Source organism: Oryctolagus cuniculus, chromosome 5 (assembly GCF_051225735.1).
Source record: "Oryctolagus cuniculus isolate XC-2025 breed Fujian yellow rabbit chromosome 5, ASM5122573v1, whole genome shotgun sequence".
NCBI lineage: Eukaryota > Metazoa > Chordata > Mammalia > Lagomorpha > Leporidae > Oryctolagus > Oryctolagus cuniculus.
The window spans coordinates 102,650,713-102,674,578 of record NC_142871.1 but is presented as its reverse complement, the minus strand read 5'-3'; the positions used below and the strand labels follow the sequence as shown (position 1 = coordinate 102,674,578).

The following is a 23,866-nucleotide window of genomic DNA, read 5'->3' as shown; positions in this document are numbered from 1 at the left end:
AGCAATTAGCAAAACAAAACAAACCTCTGAAGAACTAATGCTGCCTGGTTTTAATATTTATCGTAAAGATAAAATAATCAAGAAAGTATGATATTAACATATAGACAAGTAGATCAATAAAAAAGAATAGAGTGGAATTGTGGTGTAGCATGTAAAGCTGCTGCCTGCAATGTTGGTATCCCATCTGGGCGCTGGCTTGCATCCTGGCAGCTCCACTTCTGACCCAATTAATGATCTGGAAAAAGCTCCCAATTAATGATCTGGGAAAAGAAGCAGAAGATGTCACAAGGGCTTGGGCCCCTACCACCAATGTGGGAGACCTGGATGAAGCTCCTGGCTCCTGGCTTTGACCAAGCTCAGCTCTGGCTATTGTGGCCACTTGAGGAATGAACCAGCAAATGGAAGATCTCTCTCTCTCTCTCTCTCTCTCTCTCTCTCTCTCTCTCTCCCCCTCCCTCCTTCCCTCCCTCCCTCCCTCTTTCTCCCTGTCTCTGTAACTTTACCTTTCAAATAAATAAATAAATGAATCTTTAAAAAAACACAGTCTATTTTCAATTAAAGTAGATAATATAAATAATTGTTAGAACAAAAGCTATAAAATTCCTAGAAGAAAAAATAGAATAAATTCTTTGTCACTTTGGGTTAGGCAAAAGTTTGTTAGGTATGACACTAAAAGGATAATCAAATGTGTCTCAATTGCAAGACAGTGTTAGGGGCCGGTGCTGTGGCATAGTGGGTCAAGTAGCTGCCTGCAGTGCTGGCATCCCATATGGGTGCCAGTTCAAGTTCCGGCTGCTCCACTTCCTAACCAGCTCTCTGCTATGGCCTGGGAAAGCAGAAGAAGATGGCCCAAGTCCTTGGCCCCCTGCACCCATATGGGAGACCTGGAAAAGCTCCTGGCCTTTGATTGACCAGCTCCAGCCATTATGGCCATCTGGGGAGAGAACCTCAGTGGATGGAAGACCTCTCCCTCTCTCTCTCTCTCTCTCTCTCTCTCTGTCAATACCTCTCTTTGATTCTGCCTTTCAAATAAATAAATAAATCTTTTTTTAAAAAAAAAGTGCTAATGGAATGATGAGCCACATACTTACTAGGAGATAATATAGATTACTTATATGAATATGATAAATGATTTTTTCACCATTTATTTACAATGTAATTTTTTATTTTTAACAGATACATAAAATTACACATATTAATGATGTACTGTGAAATGTTTAAATACTTGTGTGTGTTGTATAAAGTTGCATTTGGGATAAACATATTTTCTCCAATATTTATGATTTTAAAAGCATTCATAATTTTTTTTCTGAGCATTTCAGTTAGAAAAAGACATAGGACATTAGAAGTCACCCTACTGTGCAATGGGACACCAGGCTTCTTTCTCATCTAACTATAATTTGATACCTGTTAAAGTATCTTTCCCCATGCCCTTCCTCACTCCATTTCCCCCCAGCTTTTGCTAACTACCATTCAACTTCTCTGAGATCACATCTAACAATAACTTAGTACCTATTAAGTAATCTTTCCCCATTTCTTCCTCCCTCCTACTCTCTCCAGTCTTTTTTGGTAGCCACCATTCAACTTCTGTGATGAGATCAGCCTTTTTAGATTGCAAATGAGTCAGATCATGTAGTACTTATCTTTCAGTGCTTCACTCACTATAATGATCTTCGGTTTTATCCATATCATTTCAAATGACAGGATTTCATATTTTATGACTGTTGTATTCCATTGTTTGTATTACCACATTTTTATCCACTCATTTATTCATTTTGTCTACTGATGGACAGTTGGATTGTTTCCATGTCTGGAGTGTAGTGAATATTGTTAATATGGAAGTACAAATATCTCTTTGTCAGTCTGATTTCATATTCTTTGTATGTACACCCAGAAGTGGAATTGCTAGATCATATAGTAGTTCTATTTTTGAATTTTTGAAAACTGCCACACAGTTTTCCCACAATGGCTGTATTAATTTACATTCATACTAACAGCATGCTAGAGTTCCCTTTTCTATAAATTTTTTAAAGGATATATTTATTTATTTGAAAACCAGAGTTAGGGGGAGAGAGAGAGCAAGAGAGAGCGCCAATAACTCCACCTGGGTCTCCCACATGGGGGCAGGGTTCCAAGGACTTGGGCCATCTTCCACTGTTTTCCCAGACATATTAGTAGAGAGCTGGATCAGAAGTGGTACATCTGGGAGTGGAAAAGGTGCCCATGTGGAATGCTTATGCTTCAGGCGGCGGCTTTACCTGCTTACACCACAGCGCCACTGCCTCAGAAGTGAGATGGTTGGGTCATATGGTACATTTTCAGATTTCTGGAGAATCTCCACACTGTCTTCCATAATGGGTATACTAGTTTACATTCCTACCAACAATGTGTTACAGATCCTCAGCAGCATTTATCATTTTTTTTTATTTTTGGATGATGGCCATTCTAACTGTGATGAAGTAAAACTTCACTGTAGTTTTCACTTGTATTTCCCTTTAGAATATTGATCCTGACCATTTTTTCATGTGTGTTGGACATTTGTATTTCAGCCTGTTCATGTCCTTTACCCATTTCTTAACTGGATTATTTAGCTTTTTTGTTACTCAGTTTCTCGAGCTCTTTATATATCTGGATATTAGTCCTGTATTAGATGCTCAGTTAGCAAATATTTTCTCCCATTCTGTTGGTAGCCTGTTCACTTTTTGGAGTGTTACCTTTGCTGTGAAGAAGCTACTTACCTTAATGTAATCCAATTTGTCTATTTTTCCTTTCAGTGACTGCGCTTCTGGGGTCTTTTCTAAGAAGTCTTTGCCTGTGCCAATGTCACAGAGTTTCCCTAATGTTTTCCTCTAGTAGCTGATGGTATCAGGTCATAGATTTAGATCCTTGATCCATTGTGAGTTGATTTTTATAAGGTTAAAGGTGGGTTCTTATTTCATACTTCTGCATATGAACATTCAATTTCCCCAGTGCCATTTGTTGAAGAAACTGTCCTTTCTACAGGGAGTGACTTTAGCTCATTTGTCAAAGACTAGTTGGTTGTAGGTACGTGGATTCATTTCTGGTGTTTCTATCCTGTTCCATTAGTCAACATGTCTATTTTTGTACTAGTACCATGGGATTATAATTGCCCTGTAGTATGTCTTGACATTTGGTAATGTTTTGCCTCCAGCTTTGTTTATGTTGTCTTTAAGATTGCTTTAGCTCTCCAGAGGCTCTTGTGTTTTCATATGAATTTTACAATCTGTTTTTTAGATTTGAGAAGACTGTCCTTGGTATTTTGATAGAATCTGCTTTTAGTAGTGTGGACATTTTGATGATATCAATTCTTCCAATCCACAAACGTGGAAGATTTTTTCCATTTTTTTTTTTGTATCTTTATTTATTTCCTCATGGTTTGTCATTTTCACTGTAGAGATCTTTCACATCTTGGTTAAATTTATTTCAAAGTACTTAAATTTTTATAGTTATTATAAATGGGACTGATCTTACAAGATCTTTCTCAGCCATGGAGTTGTTTTTGTATACAAATACTACTGATTTTTGTGTGTCGATTTTATAACCTACAACTTTGCCAAATTCTTTTATGAGTTCCAATAATCTCTTAGTGATATCTTTTGGTTCATCTATAGATAAGATCATGTCATCTGAAAACAGGAATAATTTATTGCCTTCTTTCCAATTTCTATCCCTTTGATTTCTTTTTCTTGCCTAATGGCTCTGGCTAAAATGTCTAGTACTATATTGAATAGCAATGGTGAAAGTGAACATCCTTGTCTGGTTCCAGATCTCAGTGGAAATGTTTCAGCTTTACCCAATTGAATAAGAATGGCTGTGGGTTTGTCATGTATTGTTTTGATTGTGTTGAAGACTGTTCCTTCCATACCCATTTTGCCTTAGGTATTTATCAAAAGATTTCATCTATTGAGAAAAGATTTCATCTATTGAGAAGATCCTGTGGTTTGTATTTGTCAGTTTATTAATGTAAGGTATCACATTTATTGATTTGCATATGTTGAACCATCCATGCATTCCTGGGATAAATTCCACTTGGTCAGGGTAGATGGTCTTTTTCATGGTTGTTGGATTCAGTTTGCAAGTACCTTGTTGAGGAGCTTTGTATCAGTGTTCTTCATGGATATTGGTCTATAGTTCTTTGTTGTATCTTTTTCTGGTCTTAGAATTAAGGTGATGTTGGCCTCTTAGAAGGAGTTTGGGAGGGTTCTGTCCCAAATAAATCTTTTAAAAAAGAGAGAAAACATAAGAAGCTGGGAGTGATCCTTGGGAAACAGCAATGTTTAAAGGATAGGACAAAAATGAAAATAAGAAAACATGGCTATAGGAGCAAAATAAAAAACAAAGGAACACATTGTCTCAGCAGCCAAGTATTTCTGGTAAAAAAAAAAAAAAAAAAAAAAAAAAAAAAAAAAAAAAAAAACACACACCAAATGCTCCTGATAGGTGAAGAAAGAAAAAGACTGAAAGGTGTCTGATAGAGGCCATCTATACCTTGATGTGAACAGTGTCTGAGGAACAGTGAGGGAACAAGTCAGTGTGAAGTGCACTGCAAAGTAGGAGACAATATAATGCATAAAGGAAGTGTGGGGAGGCTGTTTTTAGTGCATCTGAAATGGGAGCTGGCAGAAGAAGCAGGAAATGATAGGAGATGAAAGTGTGAGATTTCTGTTCCACTGTTCCATATTTCGCTGTGGTTAGAAAGAAGTGATTAGGAAAAGGAAGTTGATGATTCAGAAAAGGGTATATAATTTTAACCATCAATTCTGTGAAAAGACCGAATAGGATAGGATTAAGGGATGGGGTAAGGGATTAACATTGAATAATATGGACCAACGCATAAAACAAGGAAAAGGACCGTATTCATAAAAGTGAATATGTAAGTTTTATGGCAGTAAGGGAAGGCTTCTGTGACAGTTTCTATTTTCTCTGAAGGAAGCAAGATTATCTGAGAGTAAGAGCATAAATCATAATACCAGAACTTTGAAGGGAATAGTAGAGTTTAAGAGCCTAGGATGAAGGTAGAAGTCACGAATTTATACCTGGACCAGTCTGCCCAACTGTATAGTTTTTCTTTGGGCATAGTTAGCAGTCTAGAACAAGAGCAAATATGGGTAATTAGCTTCAATTAATTTGGCTACATTATAAAGATCTGGAGGGAGAATGTTGAGAGGAATGGTTGAAGAGCAGTCCATCTGACGGTACAGGGATATGGACAAAAATGAAGCCATTTGGGACTGGGACCCGTGTTGTGGTATAGCAGAAAAGCTGCTTCCTGTAACACTGGTATTTCATATGGGTGCTGCTTCATGTCCTGGCTGCTCGGCTTCCAATCCAGCTCCCTGCTAATTGCATGGGAAAGCAGCAGAAGATGGCCCAAGTGCTTAGGCCGCAGCCATGCTTGTGGGAGACCCTGATGAAGCTCCTAGCTTCTGCTTGGTTCAGCTCTGATTGTTGTGGCCACTTGGAGAATGAACTAAGGGGTGGAATACCTGTATCTCTGTAACTATGACTTACAAATAAATAAATCTTTAAGAAAAAAAGATATTAGTGAAAATGGATACTTTCTTCACTTAGGTTCCCCATAAACAAAATCTGGGACTATGATTTTTAAAGTATCTCCTTTTTGAAAGATTTGTTTATTTGTCTGAAAGGCAGAGTTACAGAGAAAGAGCTTCTGTCTGGTGGTTCACTCCCCAAATATTTGCAATGGCCAGGATAGGGCAAAGCTGATGCCAGGAGCTTCTTCCAGTTATCCCACGTATGTGCAGGGGCCAAACAATTGGGCCATCTTCCGCTGCTTTCACAGATGCATTAACAAGGAGCTGGATGAGAAATGGAGCAGCCAGGACACAAACCTGGGCACTTGTGGGATGCCTGTTTCAGATGGTGGCTTAACCTGCTATGCCCCAACTCTAACCCCTGAGGCCATAATTTAATGACAATTTACTTAGGAGGGCTCTCAAGATTCAAGAGTGAGAGAATGGGAAAGAAAAAGTCAGGATCCAAGGGAAAGCTAATTAGAATGTGCATATTTGAGCTGCTTACCATTGTGGGCAACTGGGACTGAGGCCTATTGGTGACCTAAAAAAGCCCATAGAGTACACACTGGAACTGTCCCTCTTCAGGACAGAAAACTGATACATTAATCCACTAGCCCCTGTGCCCCTTTGATGGAGGACTACTTCTAGGATCACTAACCCCCCAACCATTCTAGGCTACTTTTCCAGGAAAAGCAAAGTCCCTGACTTCAGAAAAATCCCAGAGGTAGCAATCCAAAGTTAGTAGGGAGGGGTGAGCTTAAGGTGAAATGTTGCCAAGCATCTGAGACTCTGTAGGAACTGTCCGCCACAGCTTCAGCTGAAAATTGAAGTGGGCCACAGGGATGTGGTACAAAGTTAAACCTATTGAATAAAAGTTCCTCTGGGGTCATAGTAATTGAGTAAAATATTTGGAATAATAAGAGTTCTTTGACCATGAAAGTTGCTTATATCCTCTGTGTTTGAAATTATTTATGTCTTCTGAGCTATTGGTTTATCATCAATAAACAGGTACGAAAGCTCCTGTAAGGTTCCTTCTAAAATTGAAAGGAACCCTTAGTATATAAAACACTTAACAGAGTTTGGAATAGTTAGGCTGATGAGACAAAAGCTATCACATTATTGCAGGTATATAAATAAAACACTTATCAATATTAATAACTATCAGCATTATGCATAATAAAAATTGAACTCTGTAAATCTGTAGATTTACTAAAATACCCAAGGGTAGTATTTTGTAGGCCAAGGCATTGAAATATTGTGTGCATGGTTATTAAATTTTGATTTACTTTTGAATTTGGTTTGAACAAGGATAAATACTGGAAAAATCTTAAATATAATCTAGATCCCCTGTACCCTCTTTTCTTTGGTTAGAATTGCATTTAAGTTTCCTCCAGACTTGAATAATTTACTGTATTTTCAGAGAAGTCTCTGGAGATGTTGTGTGGTTTTGTTTTTGAATCTTTCTTCTTTTTGAAGTTATGTCAGACACCATGAAACAATCTAAATTCACTCTTCATTCTAACATCTGATGTCAAATAAGTTTTAATTCTAGCTTAAATCTTTAATGTTGTGGTTTTGTTTTTACTCATTTTCTTTTCAGTGGAGAAGAAAGGAACAGATGTTTACTATTGTTAACTTTCTTTTGTTTGGAATTTATTGGCTATGCATCACTTGAACATATACTTTTTTCTCCTATCTGGGTACAGAATCCCCACTCCTTTTTTTCAAAGAGTGTTAGAATTTAATAAGGAGACGTTTTAGCAATCACCTGGACCCAATGAATAACCTGATTAATACCAGTTAAAATGTTGCCAATTGTCATCTAGCATTTGAATTGCATTTCTGGTCATAAATTGGCTATTGTATCCTTTGCCAGATACCAGTGGGAATATTATGCTTTTAGTTATGAATGATAAAAATTCTTTGCATTTTAATTATATTGAATATTAGGCTACCATATGATGTTTTCTCCAATTTATCATTTTACCTTTTGTTTACTTTACAGAATCTTTGCTTTAAAAATTGATGTTAAAATTTGTCAAGTGTATTAATTTTTTTCTCTCATGTGAATTTATATTTTTAGTTCCATGCCTAGAGATCACTTCCCTACTATGAGCTCTGAACTATCTTCACCTCTGCTGTCTCTTGTGCTTTAATAATTTTTTAAGTTGATTCTCTAATCCATGCAGAATTCACTTGAACACAAGATGGCACATTTTATTCCTAATAAATTTGATGTTTATTGCAGCATATTATATCTATTATATTGGAAGTTCTTAACTGGAGGTGAAATGGCCCTCTAGGGAATGTTTCACAATGCCTGGAGACATTTGTATTTGGCGGGACTGAGGGTGAAGGGGTTGAAGGAGAGATTGGCCACTTGCCTCTGATTGTTAAACATAGATAGTTACATAAATGTCAGACTTTGGGTACCATTCCTCTGCCAGTTATATACTCACCAGTGATAGTAGCAGTACCCAGCTTACATTTTTATTCCCTATGCTGGAGGATAACTTGAGAGACTGTGCCTCCTTTGAAGAATTATGAATATACTCAATATTCAGTTATCCCTGATCTGTTTTAAAAACAATGAACTTAACAGTTTCAGAGCACAGACTCTGTGCCATACCATCCAGGTTGAACTAAGGACCTTTGGCACTTGACTTAACCCCTATGTCTTTAGTTCCCTCACCCAGAAAATGAAATAACTAGGCCTGCTTTTATCAGAAGTTGTCATAGAATTTCAAGATGATTAAACCAGTGCAAGGCACATAGTAAACATTATAGAAGTATCATAAAAATAATAAATACCTTGTTTTATGAATGTTATTTCATCACAATGCCTCATATTTAATTTTTATTAAAAATTATAATTTAAAAAAGCCATTGCAGATATATGCTAAGGATTTGTTTAAAGCAATATGAATGTTTCTGTTTTAAGCTTTTCCAACATTTCTCATCTTCCTGCACACAGCATAAATCCCACATAAAATAAACTATTCTCCATATTATCATTATTTAACATTTTTAGACAGTCAAGCTTGCAAATTTCCTCATAGGCACATACCTCTTTAATAAATATTTTCCATATATGGAAACTATTATTTTAAGTAATGACTGTATTCATTTGTGGTTAAAATACATAAATTACTGGTGATATCAATAGCATCATTTATCTTCCACTGTCAGAAGTTTCACTTGATTTTATTAACTTGAATACATTTTATGCCAACATTGAAACACCACATTGCTTCTGATCCCCAACTAAACAGATATTTTCTTCTGTGTTTCTGATCCTCTGACTTTGTTTTTAGTATTTATTTCTTTGAATGCGTGAGTGAAATAATAAAAATATTCACATAAATGGCAGCTTCCTTTCCCCATGAGTTTAGAATGTGCTGCCAAGTTTTATTCTGGAAGAACTGATAGAGTAGTTCTTGATTTGAAAAGTAATAAATATTTATTTTTCTATTTTTTATTATTTTTTTTTTATTTTTTGACAGAGTGGACAGAGAGAGACAGAGAGAAAGGTCTTCCTTTTGCCGTTGGTTCACCCTCCAATGGCCGCTGCAGCCGGCGTGCTGCGGCTGGCGCATTGCACAGATCCGAAGCCAGGAGCCAGGTGCTTCTCCTGATCTCCCATGCGGGTGCAGGGTCCAAGCACCTGGGCCATCCTCCACTGCACTCCCGGGCCATAGCAGAGAGCTGGCCTGCAAGAGGGGCAACCGGGACAGAATCCGGTGCCCCGACCAGGATTAGAACCCGGGTTGCCGGTGCCACAGGCAGAAGATTAGCCTAGTGAGCCGCGGTGCCAGCAAAAGTAATAAATATTTCAAATAAGAGAATACCATATCTCAAGTATTATTTAATTTTTCACTGTCTTTTGCTATAAATATTCCAAGGTAAAGAAGGAAAACAAAAAGTAGTTGTAAGTTTTATTCACAAAGACATTTATGCATCCACAAATTTTTTGTCAGTTGTTGTTATCACTCATTAAAATTTTTTTCTTATAAGACTAGTATTTTCACATACTCTCTGTAGCAAGATTATTTCCAGTATCTAATTTCCTTTTTTTTTCAATTTATCATTGAATTCAAATAAATTGAGTACTTACAGGTGATGGCATTTGGCCTGATTTATTCACTACAAAATGTAGAACAGTAATATCTGGATCCCTAAGTAGCAACAGTAAGATGTCTAGATTTGCTGTGCATTGTGTGGCTGCAGAATACTTTTTTGTAGCCTGACACTCAATGTAGGTCTTGCACATAGGTCACAGGGACCCAACTATTAGAGCTACCCCTTGCTGCCTCCTAAAATGCACATTAGCAGGAAACTGGAATTGGAAGTAGAGATGGGACTCGAACCCAAGCACTCTGATAAATGTGAGCATTCCGAGTGCAAGTTAACTACTGTGCCAAGTTCCTTCCCTGGTCATTTGAATTAATATTTTACTTTCTATCATATATAGCATCCTCTACATCAGTACTGTACAATTAAATTGCCTGTGATGATAGAAATATTCTAATCAGCACAGTCCAATATAGTAGGTTTTATTGAACACTTAAAATGTATCTAAGGGCACCTGAGGAACTGCATTTCAAAGTGTATTTAATTAATTTAAATAGGCACTATGGCTAGTGAATACTTTTTTTTTTTTTTAATTTATGTGAAAGGCAGAGTTACAGAGAGGCAGGGAGAGAGGTCTTTCATGTGCTGGTTCAGTTCCAAAATGGCAGTATTAGTTGGAGCTAGGCCAGGCTGAAGCCAGGAACCAGAAGCTTCTTCCAGGTCTCCCCCATGGGTTCAGGGGCCCAAGTATTTGGATCATCTTCTGCTGCTTTCCATGGTGCATTATCAGGGAGCTGGATCGGAAGTGGGACTCAAACTGCCTCTCATATGGGATGCCAGTGCTACAGGGGGCAGCTTAACCAGCTACATCACAGCACCAGCCCCAAACTAGTGAATACTACAATGGACAGCATACATATAGAGTAACTCCTCACCCTTCCATTTTCAGTTTAAAATACCCAGCTTCATTTAAACTTACATGTATTTCACTGAATGTGTTTTATGCACCTTTGTTTATAAGGAGAACACACACAAACACATAGTGATCAAGTTATTTTTAACTAGTTCCTGTTTTTCTTTTTTTTTTTTTTTAAAGATTTTATTTATTTATTTGAGAGAGAGAATTAAAGACAGTGAGAGGGGAGACAGAGAGAAAGGTCTTCCTTCCATTGGTTCACTCCCCAAATGGCCACAATGGCCAGAGCTTTGCTGGTTTAAAGCCAGGAGCCAGGTGCTTCTTCCAAACCCCCCATGTGTGTACAGGGGCCCAAGCACTTGGGCCATTTTCCACTGCCTTCTCAAGCCATAGTAGAGAGCTGGATTGGAAAAGCAGCAGCCAGTGGGGCCAGCGCCGTGGCTCACAGTTAATCCTCTGCCTGAGGCGCTGGCATCCCATTTGGGCATCGGGTTCTAATCCCAGTTGCTCCTCTTCCAGTCCAGCTCTCTGCTGTGGCCCAGTAGTGCAGTGGAGGATGGCCCAAGTGCTTGGGCCCTGCACCCGCATGGGAGACCAGGAGGAAGCACCTGGCTCCTGGCTTCGGATTGGCATAGTTCCAGCCATAGCAGCCATTTGGGGAGTGAACCAGCGGAAGGAAGACCTTTCTCTCTGTCTCTCTCCCACTGTCTAACTCTGCCTGTCAAAAAAAAAAAAAAAAAAAAAAAAAAAAAGAAAAGAAAAGAAAAAAGAAAAGGAGCAGCTAGGACTAGAACTGACACCTAAATGGGATGCCAGTGCCAAAGGCGGAGGATTAACCTACTGCACCATGGTGTTGGTCCCTGTTTTTCTAATATGATAATAATATATAGTCTTAGATGATCAGGACTGTATTCATGCTTTTTTATAGAGTATCTAATATATCATCTGTTAAAATTGGGTGTTTTCTGGTCACTAATATTTTTTAAAGTGGAAATATTCATTATAGAAAAATATGAAGGAAGAAAAATAGAAAATAGAAAGACAAGAATAACAGTCACTATAGTGGCACAAAATAGAAATCATGAGGAGCCAGTGCTGTGGCACAGCAGGTTAAAGCCCACCCTGAAGTGCCGGCATCCCATGTGGGCGCCAGTTCAAGTCCTGGCTGCTCCAATTCCTATCCAGCTCACTGCTATGGCCTGGAAAAGCAGCAGAAGATGGCCCTGGCATTCACATGGGAGACCCAGAAGAGGCTCTTGGCTCCTGACTTTGGATTGGCTCAACTCCAGCCTTTGTGGCCATCTGGGAATTGAACCAGGGTTGGAAGACCTCTCCTTCTCTCTGCCTCTACCTCTCTCTGTAGCTTTTTTTTTTTTTTTTTTTTTTTTGACAGGCAGAGTTAGACAGTGAGAAAGAGTGAGAAAGACAGAAAGGTCTTCCTTCCGTTGGTTCATCCCCCAAATGGCCACTACAGCCAGCACACAACGCCGATTCAAAGCCAGGAGCCAGGTGCTTCCTTCTGGTTTCCCATGTGGGTGCAGGGCCCAAGCACTTGGGCCATCCTCTACTACCTTCCTGGGCCACAGCAGAGAGCTGGACTGGAAGAGGAACAACCAGGACAGAATCCGGCACCCCGACTGGGACAAGAACCCGGAGTACCGGCGCCGCAGGCGGAGGATTAGCCTAGTGAGCCATGGCACTGGCCTGTAGCTGTGTCTTTCAAATAAATAAAAATATACCTAAAAAAAAATAGAGATCATGACTACAAATATAGATCACCAGGATGTGCCAATGAAAGTTTACACCTTTTCTTTTTTTTCTTTTCTTTTTTGTTTTTTGATAGGCAGAGTGGACAGTGAGACAGTGAAAGAGAGAGAGACAGAAAGAGAGAAAGGTCTTCCTTTGCAGTTGGTTCACCCTCCAATGGCCGCCGCAGCCGGCGCACTGCGCTGATCCAAAGCCAGGAGCCAGGTACTTATCCTGGTCCCCCATGGGGTGCAGGGCCTAAGTACTTGGGTCATCCTCCACTGCACTCCCTGGCCACAGCAGAGAGCTGGCCTAGAAGAGGGGCAACCGGGACAGAATCCGGCGCCCCGACCGGGACTAGAACCTGGTGTGCCTGCACAGCAAGGCGGAGGATTAGCCTAGTGAGCCGCGGCGCTGGCCACACCTTTTCTAATGTAATTAATCCACAGTGTTATGTCACTTTGGGTAGTGTCAGACAATTGTATTTGTGTCCATCTTGAACCTTTTTTTTTGGCGGAAACCCCAAACCCGGCTCTGTTCAACTATTGCAAGACAAGCTAATTAGTGACACTGGGGTGGTAGAACAAAGTAGGTATTTAACTTTGCAAATCACAGAACAAGGAGTAGGGCAGCAGTGGATTAATTCCTGGACTCCAAGGAGGGGTAAACAGGAAGCAATCTTAGAGATTGAAGTTGGAATCAAAAGGTATCTGATCAGCCCACGTGCAGGTTCTGGTTGGTCTGTAGTATTTGTGTTACTCCTTTGCTTGGTCAGCAGTAGGATGGCTGTTCTATTCTTTCAGGAATTTGGGGATGGCATATTGGGTTCCAGCCAATCTGAGGAAAACATGCAGATGCCTAACACCTCGCTTGCTCAAGGCCCAGGGATTCCTGTTTAAAACAACACCACCAGCACCAACACAGAATCTAAATCCAGGATGTTATCTGTGAAGGAGATAAATGATCTCATGAATCTTGTGATTTGAGAGCCTATGCAAAGACTGGACCTGATACAAAACTCCCTCATTTCAATGAATTAGTCTTTAGTACAAGGTTAATTTGTAATCATCAAAGCAAGGCAAAGACTATGCTGAGGGATAGAGTCTGAGAGAACAGAGCCTGAGAATATCTATGTCAAAGGCATCATATAGGGCACTGTTTTATATTTTAACTTGAAGGTAATAAAAATAGACATTGGTTAACGTTCATTCACTGTATTTGTCAATCCATTGTGTCTTACAAGTCAGAATTTTTACATAGTATATAATAAAATTCATAAACATTTTCACAGTTGGATGATAGTCCATTCATGCCTATATACCATAAGTTATTTAATCAGTTCTCTGTTTCTTGGCATTTAGATGTTTCTTTCTCACTTCTATAAATATCATTGTACTCAACATGTTGATACTAAAATTTTTCATTTCTGATTATTTCTTTAGTACTTAATTTTAGATGCAAAATCACTAGGCCTAATGAAATGAACAAATCCTTGATATATATTGCCAAGTAGGATCCTTGACACCTGTCATCAAATTGTCCTCTAGAAAGTTCTTTCTTGCTTATAAAAAATAAACGATCCTTGTTCCATTTCTACCTTTTAAACATTTTTATAAGTATAGCTTTCTCTTTTTTTAGCCTTTAAACTTATATTTGGTTTTAGGACTCAGAATTGTTCTTTAATAATGTTTCTTTCAAGGGATTAGCAGAGTAATCAAATGGTTAGGAATATCCAAACGAGGTAAGACTTCCATTTTTTTCCTCATGAAGGTTTTCAGATATAACATTTTTCATTGCACAACTGTTTTTTCCTAGGGTGAAAAAGGATCAAAAGGAGACCCAGGTCTGGCTGGCCTTAATGGACAAGATGTAAGCCTAACTCTGTTTCTAATATTCTTTTTACATTTTGCCCATATACTGTACTATTGAATGCTATTAAGATTTCAGTATCCTTGGCACAACTAGCCATGATGACACAAAATTAAGAATCGAGATTGTTTTTCTTCATGGCTCATTAGGGGCCCAAGGTCTTTAGTTTCGTTACAGGTAGTTCTTTGTTTTATACATGCATATTTCACATGTGGGTTTATTCTTACCAGCCCTTCCTTCTTTGCTATTTCTGATTTGTGGGTTTTTTTTTTTTTTGAGGCTTCAGTTTTCCATTTTCTTATATTATTACAGATTTTCTTCTTACTGTGCCTGTGTTGTCACCCAGAATGCACCTTTTACCTCACCCCATATCTCTGTACAATCAGAAAGTCTGTGTTGATAGCTTTGCAGTGATGAGAAGAAAAGGGAAACTGTGTATATGTGTTGCTTTTCCCGCTGTGCCAGCTCCTCAAGAGCAGGGATCCCGTTGCCTGTGACATATTGCACCCCAGTCAGCTCCCTCCCTCTACTTACGACAACTGTCCCAACAGAACTTCATTCCAGTTCTTAGGGTGAAATTTGAAGGATGGACCAAAAGTGAGTCTTCCCTTGAAGCTCACTGTTTATTATATTGCAGATATGCTAACTTTACTGGAGAAAATATGCATAATGAGAGTTATTGTTTTCCTCAGTTTCCTTTTCTCATTTAAATATTTTTAAATGAACCTAATGGCCCCACTACTTACTCTGAGGATAAAGGATACAGGAACACCATAGGAGGCTATATTCAATTCCTTAGGACTCTAGAAGATTTATGAAACTGACTTGTAGGTGACAGATCATTGGAGTACAAAAGGAGGCTAAAGACCAATCGCTTGTGCACAAAGTAAGGGAATACCTGAGTCTGAGTCGGCTTACCCCCAAAAGAGAAATACCCCAGAAATTAACATCAATTGTCACCTCCCCCAACAGCATTACCGTCTTCTAAGAAGCATCACTCACATCCTGAACACAACCTTTATGTCCTCTCCCCCTTTGAAATTATGTTCCCACACTAGAGAATGGGCGCTACCACCAGTGGCTGGTGGCTAGAGGAGTGCTGCATCTTCTTGAAATCTATAGAAGGGCTCATCAAACAGTTCATGGAAAATGAAATAAAAAATAAGATGATTTTGGCAAAAAAACGTTTTGAAATCCATGCTTATAAGCAGTCCTCAAAAAGTTATAGAAAACACAGATTATGGGGAAAAATCTACATAGATTTTAATTGTTTTGCCTCAAAGTAAACTGGTGGGCTGGCACTGTAACTGGTAGATGGAGCCACCACTTGCAGTGCTGGCATCCCATGTGGGCGCTGGTTCAAGTCCCTGCTGCTCCACTTCTGATCCAGCTCTCTGGATGGCCTGGGAAAGCACTAGAGGATGGCTCAAGTCCTTGGTCCCCTACACCCCCTTAGGAGACACAGAAGAAGCTCTAGGCTTTGGATTGGCCTACCTCCAGCTGTTGTGGCCATTTGAGGAGAGAACCAGCAGATAGAGGACCTCTCTCTCTGCCTCTGCCTCTATGTCTCTGCCTTTCAAATAAACAAATAAATCTTTAAAAGAAAAATAAGACTAAACTTGTACCTTAATTCCAATGTCCATGAACTGTTAAAGTACCTCAAACATCAGAACAGTGAATGGCCCATGCACGTAAACACAGCATTTGATTCCCCTCTCTACTTGTCACTAGAGGAACCAGGGATGGTAATAAAAGTTCTAGAGTAGAAAATTGGGGCTCAGTTTGTGTCCCAGGTCTGTCACTAACTGAGCAAATTAGTTCTCAGAATCTATAAAGTGATAGGCTTAGAATAGATTCTAAAGTCCCTGTAATGTCCTGTGACTTAATAAAATGAGATTATTAAGATTACAGATTTTAAAGGCATGAGATTTGAGCATTCATTCAGATTTTTAAAAAAGATTTATTTATTTATTTGAAAGCAGAATTACAGAGAGGGAGAGACAGAGGAGAGAGAGATCTTCTGATAGCTGGTTGACTCCCCACCTGGCTACAAGAGCTAAGAGCTTCATCTAGGTTTCCCATGTGGGTCCAGGACTCAAGGACTTGAACAATTTTCCACTACTTTCTCAAGTGAATTAGCAGGAAGCTGGATCAGAAGTGGGGCAGCTAGAACTCAAAATGGCTCCCATATTGAATGTTGGTGCTGCAGTTGGTGGTTTAACCCACTGAGCCAGCTCCATTCATGTTTTTAGAATCTCTGCTACATGGAAGGCATTGTGGGAAAACAAAACAGGAACCCAGCCGAGTATTTCTAACCTCCCTTAGAAGCTAGCCTTGTCTTTTAAAACCCCTTTTGTGGTTTGTTCTGTAGAAAGAGCACATTTGGATCAAGAGATCTCTTTCCCCAAGGTGCTGGGTTCTTTAAATAAACTCGTTCTTCTTATCAACACTCGCCTCTGCTGAATTGGCTATCTATCCAGGCAGAGAGCTGCAAGGGCCTGATTATTTGTCCCATAACACTGCCTCTTCTGACCAGAGATTTATTTAAATAAAGTATTTAAATAAATATTCATTCCACAATGAGTGCTCAAATGGATAGAACTTTGTATTTTCGATTCTTTCTGTTGTACTCTGTATGACAGCAAAGACACTGGCTTGGAATCCCTAGTACTTAGTAACTATTTGGAGTAGGTTTTCAATGAACTACCTCCTGAATTTTCATTTGAGCAATTACTATGATAGTTTAAAATGTAAGTAATTATGGCCTAAACAAGGATAACAGTGGAAAGAAAGATACAGGGGATGATATTTCAAATAAAATACATATGATTTAGCCCTTGACTAGAGTGAAAACTCACAAGTAGCCCAACATTTCAACCATCTGGAAGGTGGTAACTTGTGAGAGAGGTAGACTCAACAAAAGAAGTTAACTACAGTGTTGTAAAAGACAACCCATGTAGGCTCTCTGAGACAGAGGGGGCAAAACAAAGATTTTTCTCAGAAGTTCACAGAGATAGTGTTAGGATTGAAATAAAGAATTTTTTCAAATAATTTTTTTTAACTTTTATTTAATGAATATAAATTTCCAAAGTACAGCTTATGGATTATAATGGCCCCCCCCCCCACCATAACGTCCCTCCCACCCACAACCCTCCCCTTTCCCACTCCCTCTCCCCTTCCATTCACATCAAGATTCATTTTCAATTCTCTTTATATACAGAAGATCAGTTTAGCATACATTAAGTAAAGATTTCAACAGTTTGCTCCCACACAGAAACATAAAGTGAAAAATACTGTTTGAGTACTAGTTATAGCATTAAATCTCAATGTACAGCACACTAAGGACAAAGATCCTACATGAGGAGTAAGTGCACCGTGACTCCTGTTGTTGACTTAACAAATTGACACTCTTGTTTGTGGCATCAGTAATCACCCTAGGTGTCGCTCCCCCTCTTCATGGAGGAGCGACACTAAACCCTGCGCTGTTCTTTCTGTCTGCTTGGCCCTCCCCGGGTTTGCTGCTGGTTCTTCCCGGGTTGGCTACTATCCCTTCCACCTCCGTGGAAGGGCAGTTCCCCCTGGCCGCATTCCCCACTTCCGCAGGGGAGCGGCACACCGCCGGCCGGCTTTCTCGGGGGCTGCACGGGTTCCCTTAGATGTTCCCCATAGATGTTCCCGGTGCATGCCGTCTCTCTCCTCCTTTATAGTCCTCCTCCGCCAATCCCAACTCGGCTGCCCACACGCCGAGTACGCTGCTCTCCTCCAATCAGGAGCAAGTCCTACAGTTTATTAGTTGAACTGGAGGCAGCTGTGCGGAAGCTGTTTACTTCTCTCCCAGCGCCATATTGTGGGAGAGCAGATGCATAGAATAAGTCTTAATTCCAGTAACAGTCCAGTCCGGGCTGCTCCCCACACTAGGCTCTTGTCATGAGGTGCCAAGGCGATGGAAGCGCCCTGAGTTCACTGACTCTGATAATTTTTAGACAAGGCCATGGTCAAAGTGGAAGTTCTCTGAATAAAAGCAAGGTTATTTGAGGGGTTGGACCCTAAAATATATTCACATTAATTTAGAGACTTGGAAACATTTTTTATGTTGCCTGAAAATAAATGTAGCTTTTTAGAGTTAATCAATTGGTACACACGTATTTAAGTCAGAGGTTCTGGCAGCCACTGTATGAGTTCCAAATCCGAGTAAGACCCACCAGCTTGCTGAGCAAGTTCACAGCCTGCATGTGTGACCCTTTCTCCTCACGTGTCCCAGTCACAGAGGTACCATTTCCTTAGCACCATAATTGTCTAATGTAGTTCATTAAGTGCACCATAAAGCATGACAAAGTACATTAACTTTTCTCACTTGGTTCCTTAATTAATATGTAGATGATGTTGTTTTCCTTTCCTCAATTTTGCCAGAGATATTCAGGAGTCATGACTAAAGAGAAATAAAAAGTAATGAACGTTCTCCTCTTTCCCCTCTGCTATCCTTGGAAGTAAAGAATCAAATGCTCTTTTATTACACTATTGGTGGTGGTAGTGTGGTTAATATTGAGTTATAATTTATAAACTGTTTTCAGGAGGAGAAACTCATCCCTCCTTCAGCTTTATGAGCTAGCTAGAGCAGGCAGAATAGCATCCCTGTTTTCAGAGGCAAGAAATAGAGGCTTAGAAAATTAAACAAGTTTATTTTAGAAAACACTAAAATCAGCCTTTGACCCTGAATGGCTGAAGAATCTCATTTTTCTCACTAAATCATGCCATATGTCATTGCCTACTTTTCAATGCTTAAAAAAACTGACTTTGGGAGCTAAAATAATTTGGTATCTATGACAGTTCACTCTGACTTTCAATAAGCACAGGTATACATTCTCAGGAAGTGAAAGGTGCTATAAAGGCTATTTAATTTGAATTAAAGTCAAGCCATGATGGGATTGTAACTTCAGAAATATTCCCTTAGAATGCATGGTGAACAAACTCAATGAACCAGCTCACTCAGGCCACTTTCCAAGTCAGAATAAATTGAAATGATTTAATATTTCTACTAAATGGATCCAACCTTCTTTTATTTAATAGTCTTTATTGCTATACATTACATACATTTTGATGTTAATGTATATTATAGTGATGTCTTCTGTGCCAACTTTCCCATGAAATGAGCAACTCACTTTAGAAAGTGTAAGCCTTAAATTAAAGGGAAGAATACTATAGTTCAGATTTTTTCCATGGGCACTACTGACATTTTCGGCAAGACAATTCCTTGCCATGTGGGACTGTCTTGCAAGAGCAGAATGTTTACCGTCCTTGAGACACACAAACTTAAAACTTATGCCAGCACCAGCCCCTAGCCACTGAACAACAACAACAAAATGTTCTGATATCTCTCTAATTGCATCCTTGACAGATTGTTTATGTCTAAAATTTTGGTAGATCTCCATAGCGTTACTAAACACATGCGTACTCATAGTTTAATGCATACCAAACATGTATTAAAATTGTCAGAGATAGAATTCAACCCTCAGAATATGAGACCTCCGTTTTATACACATTCTAGTGTGTAATTACATGATTTTGAGTGTGATCTAAGATAAGTTACATTCCACAATGGTATCCTAGAACAGACATGAAAGAGTATCATAAGTGTTTTATTTTGACCTTTGAGGCCAGACTACCTGGGTTCAAATCCCAGCTCTGTTGGCAAACTATACTAATCTTTTTTTGTGCTTCATGCCTTTATTTTAATAATGGGATAATAATTCTAATATTACTTGCCTTATAGTTCTTTTTTGGTGAGGGTTGAAAGGGTTATCAGACATACAGCATTTAGAACAGTGTCTAGCATATAGTAAGAGTTAGATAAATATCTAGTATTAATAGAAATGAGATTTAGCAAGGCACATTTAACTCCAACAGATTTGTCTGCATTTACTGTGGTTTTTTTTGGGTTATATAACCCTGAAAAAATAGATTTCAGTCTTTGAGTTTAGTCTTCACTTCTGCATCTTCATTATGGTCTTTAAAACATCCTTTATTAGAATGACAACATCTGATGTTTCTAAAATAATCATGTTATAATCTCCTTATACAAATGCAGTCTGCATTACTAAGTACAAAACTATTGAAATCACAAAAGTAGAGCTAGTAACTGGCACAGCTGTTGCCATTGTTAGGGGGAAAAGATGCAGTCAGTGGAAGCTGGGGCAAAAGATTAATTTTAGTGGGTTAAAAATTTTAACAAATAGCATTGTTTTAATAATCTGAGTTTTAAAGATGCTACATCCCAGAAGTAGTAGGATTTCCAATAATAATTAATTTCATAGTCTACCTGCTTTTATGACTCTAGTTGCTTCCATCTTGTCCTTAGATAAAAGTGCCTCTCTGCACATTATATGCAGTCAACCACTGTGTTTTGGAAATCATTTATATCCATGAGTTATATTGGAACCCTTAATAATAGGTAGTCATCTTATTCAGTATTGGATTCAAAGTTTGCTCCATGTGATGCTTGATGGTAAATGCTGTGCCTTTTCTGCCTAGAACTCAATAACCATTGATAGCACTGGTATGACATGAGCAGAAAAATTGCACTTCAAAAAAGCATTACTGATCTGTTCCTCAGAGCCTATTACAATGTCATGGCTTTAACAACATTGTACTTTGTCACAGGAGGACATGAGTTACATGGGTCCACTTTACTGGCCATAAAAGTAGAAGGTTGATGAATATAGTACTTCTCAATTCCATTCGATCCTATGTGAGCAAAAGCACAGTTGTTCATATCCATCAAATGAAGTATAAAACTGAGCAGAAACAACTATTAATTATCCATAAACCTAGACTTGAAAAGTAAAAGCAACATTTATTGAGTTCATGCCATGTGCTAAATGGTTTTACAACTATGATTCATCGAATAACCCTTCAAAATAGCTATTACTTACACCTATTCTATTTGGATGCCTAAATAAATTACCCCAAGCGCTGTATGCAATGCCATTCTTCTCCTGTGGCTCCCAAACTACACATATCTGAAGTGTTGAGTGCTTCGTAGACATAGGCATCCCTGGAAACTAATTCCTTCACTTCCGCCATATTCTTCAATGATAATGTTTAATAGTCACATCAACTTGTAATTGATTATATTTTACCCTCTCCTCCTTCCTGACCATAGTTGAACAGTTAGTTGATAAAACCACCAATAAGTTATTCTCTAGATGTTACATTTAATTTGTCAAGAAGGAATCTTTAAAAATTTTAATTTATTCCTACAAAATAATATATCTAATATATATGTTTGTTATGAATTATAGTCTTAATTGGAACCAGTGAACCAAGAACTTGGTGTAAGCTGCTTTCCTATTCTACACTCTACTCCAGAGTTAACCATTCTCATGAGGGGCATGGCTAATGGTCCCTTTCATTTTTAGAAGTTACCCCTTCATATTCACTTATTTATAAGGAGTATATAGCTTAGTCTTACATGCCTGTAGATGTTCAATAATTACATGGAATCATTATTAGCCATTTCTTTTTCCATGTTTGTACACACTGTACAGTTTTACCTGAGCAAGAAGTGAGATAATCTTTTAAAACATTTCTCAAAGTGTCATAACCTCTCATCCAATTATCTATATCAAGTACCAGCCAGTCTTGGAACTTTTGTTTCCCCCCCTTGCCTTCACCACATCTGCCTGGCTCGCCTCCCCAGCTCCATATCCACTGTGGCTACCCTAATCCTGCCATTCTGCTTTTTGTCTAGAAAGCTGTTATATTAAATATATATATATATATACACACACACACACACATATATAAGAAAGCTGTTATAGACACTTTTCGGCTTTCACTCCTGCTGTCTACAATCTGTTTCACATCACATTGTAGTCATGGGGGAGGGGGCGGGTAAGCAGCCCTATCATGCTATTTGTCCACCTAAAATATTTAAGAGGCTTTCTACTTGCACTTAGAACAAAATCCATCTTCCTCAAAGTGCCTTGCAATCCTTCATGTACCATAACTTCTGGCTAACCTTGACTTAATCCTCTCCTACTTACCTGCATGCTCATGATAATCTTTTCTCCTTGGGAAATTTGGGGCATCATACACTTTTCCCCACAATCATTATGTGTTTGTATCCTTCTGAAACAATGCATGTCACTTTCACACACAAGTCACTCTGACTACTCACCTGACTTAGTAGCTCTTTCCATGTTTATTCATCATATTCAACTGTATGACCCTTTTATTGTCAGTTACTCTTCTAAGTTCCATGGAGGAAAGAACCTTGCTGCATTAAAGAAAAAATTATTCTTGCAGTTTTAGTTCTAAGTGGTAAGAAAGACCTTTTATTCAAGACTATTGCAAGAAGGGGACTGCAGTCAGGGAAGTGGGGATTTATATACAAAGAGCAGGGTGAGGGGGATCAGTGGGTGGAACGTTAAAGAGGAGGCGTCAAGTGTAAAGTGAATCTTGCTAAACTGATCCAAGATGAATCTTGCCAAAGGTGGGCCAGGGGCTTAGGCATAAATAATTTGATCTCTTCAAAGGGAGGGAAGAAAGAAAATATATCAAGGGTTAGGAATTCTCTCTAAACTAGCTTAGCGTGATTATTGCTGTAACCAAGCTGGGCAGGTCATAGACAGGCTGGAGGCCAAGGTCCAGGCCTAATTGAGAAAAGGACACATCAACTTCTTGTTTTGGGATCTCTCAAGCAGTAAAATCCAATAGAAATATAATGAGAGCCACAAATTTAAGACAAATGTGAGCATGGTATACATTCTTATAGCCATATTAAGAAAAGCAAAAATAAATGAGTGAAAATACTTTTAATATTTAATACAATATACCAAATATTATAATTTCAACATATAATCAATATAAAAAGTATTAATTAGATATTTTATATTTTCTTTGTATACCAGATATTAGAAGTCCAGTAGCACATCTCAATTCAGACTAATCACATTTCAAGAATTTAAAAGTGGGGCTGGCACTGTGGTGTAGTGGTTGAAGCTGCAGCCTGTGGTGCTGGCATCCCATGTGGCTGCTGGTTCAAGTCCTTGCTGCTCCACTTCCAATTCCGCTCTCTGCTATGGCCTGGGAAAGCAGTAGAGCATGGCCCAAGTCCTCTGGCCCTTGCACCCACATGGGACACTGGGAAGAAGCCCTTGGCTTCGGATTGACACAGTTCTCGCCATTGCAGCCACTTGGGGATGAATCAGTGGATGGAAGACCTCCCTCTCTCTCCCCCTCTCCCTCTCCCTCTCCATTTTCATCATTGTTCTTTCCTCATCTAATGTGTCAAATTAAAGATGAAGGAAGATGTTTTTCCTGTGTACCACACAGTGAGGATGTGTCTATCTAACTTTTCTTCTGTTTACACTGTGGATATGTTCAGCTATAGAACTGACTCCTCTATTGTATTCCTGAAAGCTGTCAGTTTTGAGTCGGATCAACTAAAATATCCATTAAAACATCTAAGAGTCTTTGAGGATTCATGAAAATATTTCAGATAGTCTGTCTACACCTTTTATACTTTCATCTGATATCTTTATAAATCCAGGTTAAAATAGAGAAATTCAAGAAATAAAGTATACTTTAAAGTAAGAAAGATACTACAACTCTAGCTTTGTGAGTGATTTAAAAAGAAAAAAAGGAATGCATCCTTCATTCCTTCACTTCCCCCCAACACACACACAATTAGATATCTTGATAGAGA

At 38.8% G+C, this 23,866-nt stretch overlaps 1 protein-coding gene across 1 annotated transcript in view; it reads left to right on the top strand.

Annotated features, from left to right (window-relative positions):
• Positions 1 to 23,866, top strand: part of COL19A1 (collagen type XIX alpha 1 chain) — a 406,965-nt gene that overhangs the window by 172,692 nt on the left and 210,407 nt on the right. Inside the window, exon 13 of the mRNA XM_051855528.3 lies at positions 14,107 to 14,160. Coding sequence (XP_051711488.2) covers positions 14,107 to 14,160 — 54 coding nt within the window. The remainder of the gene's footprint in view (positions 1 to 14,106; positions 14,161 to 23,866) is intronic.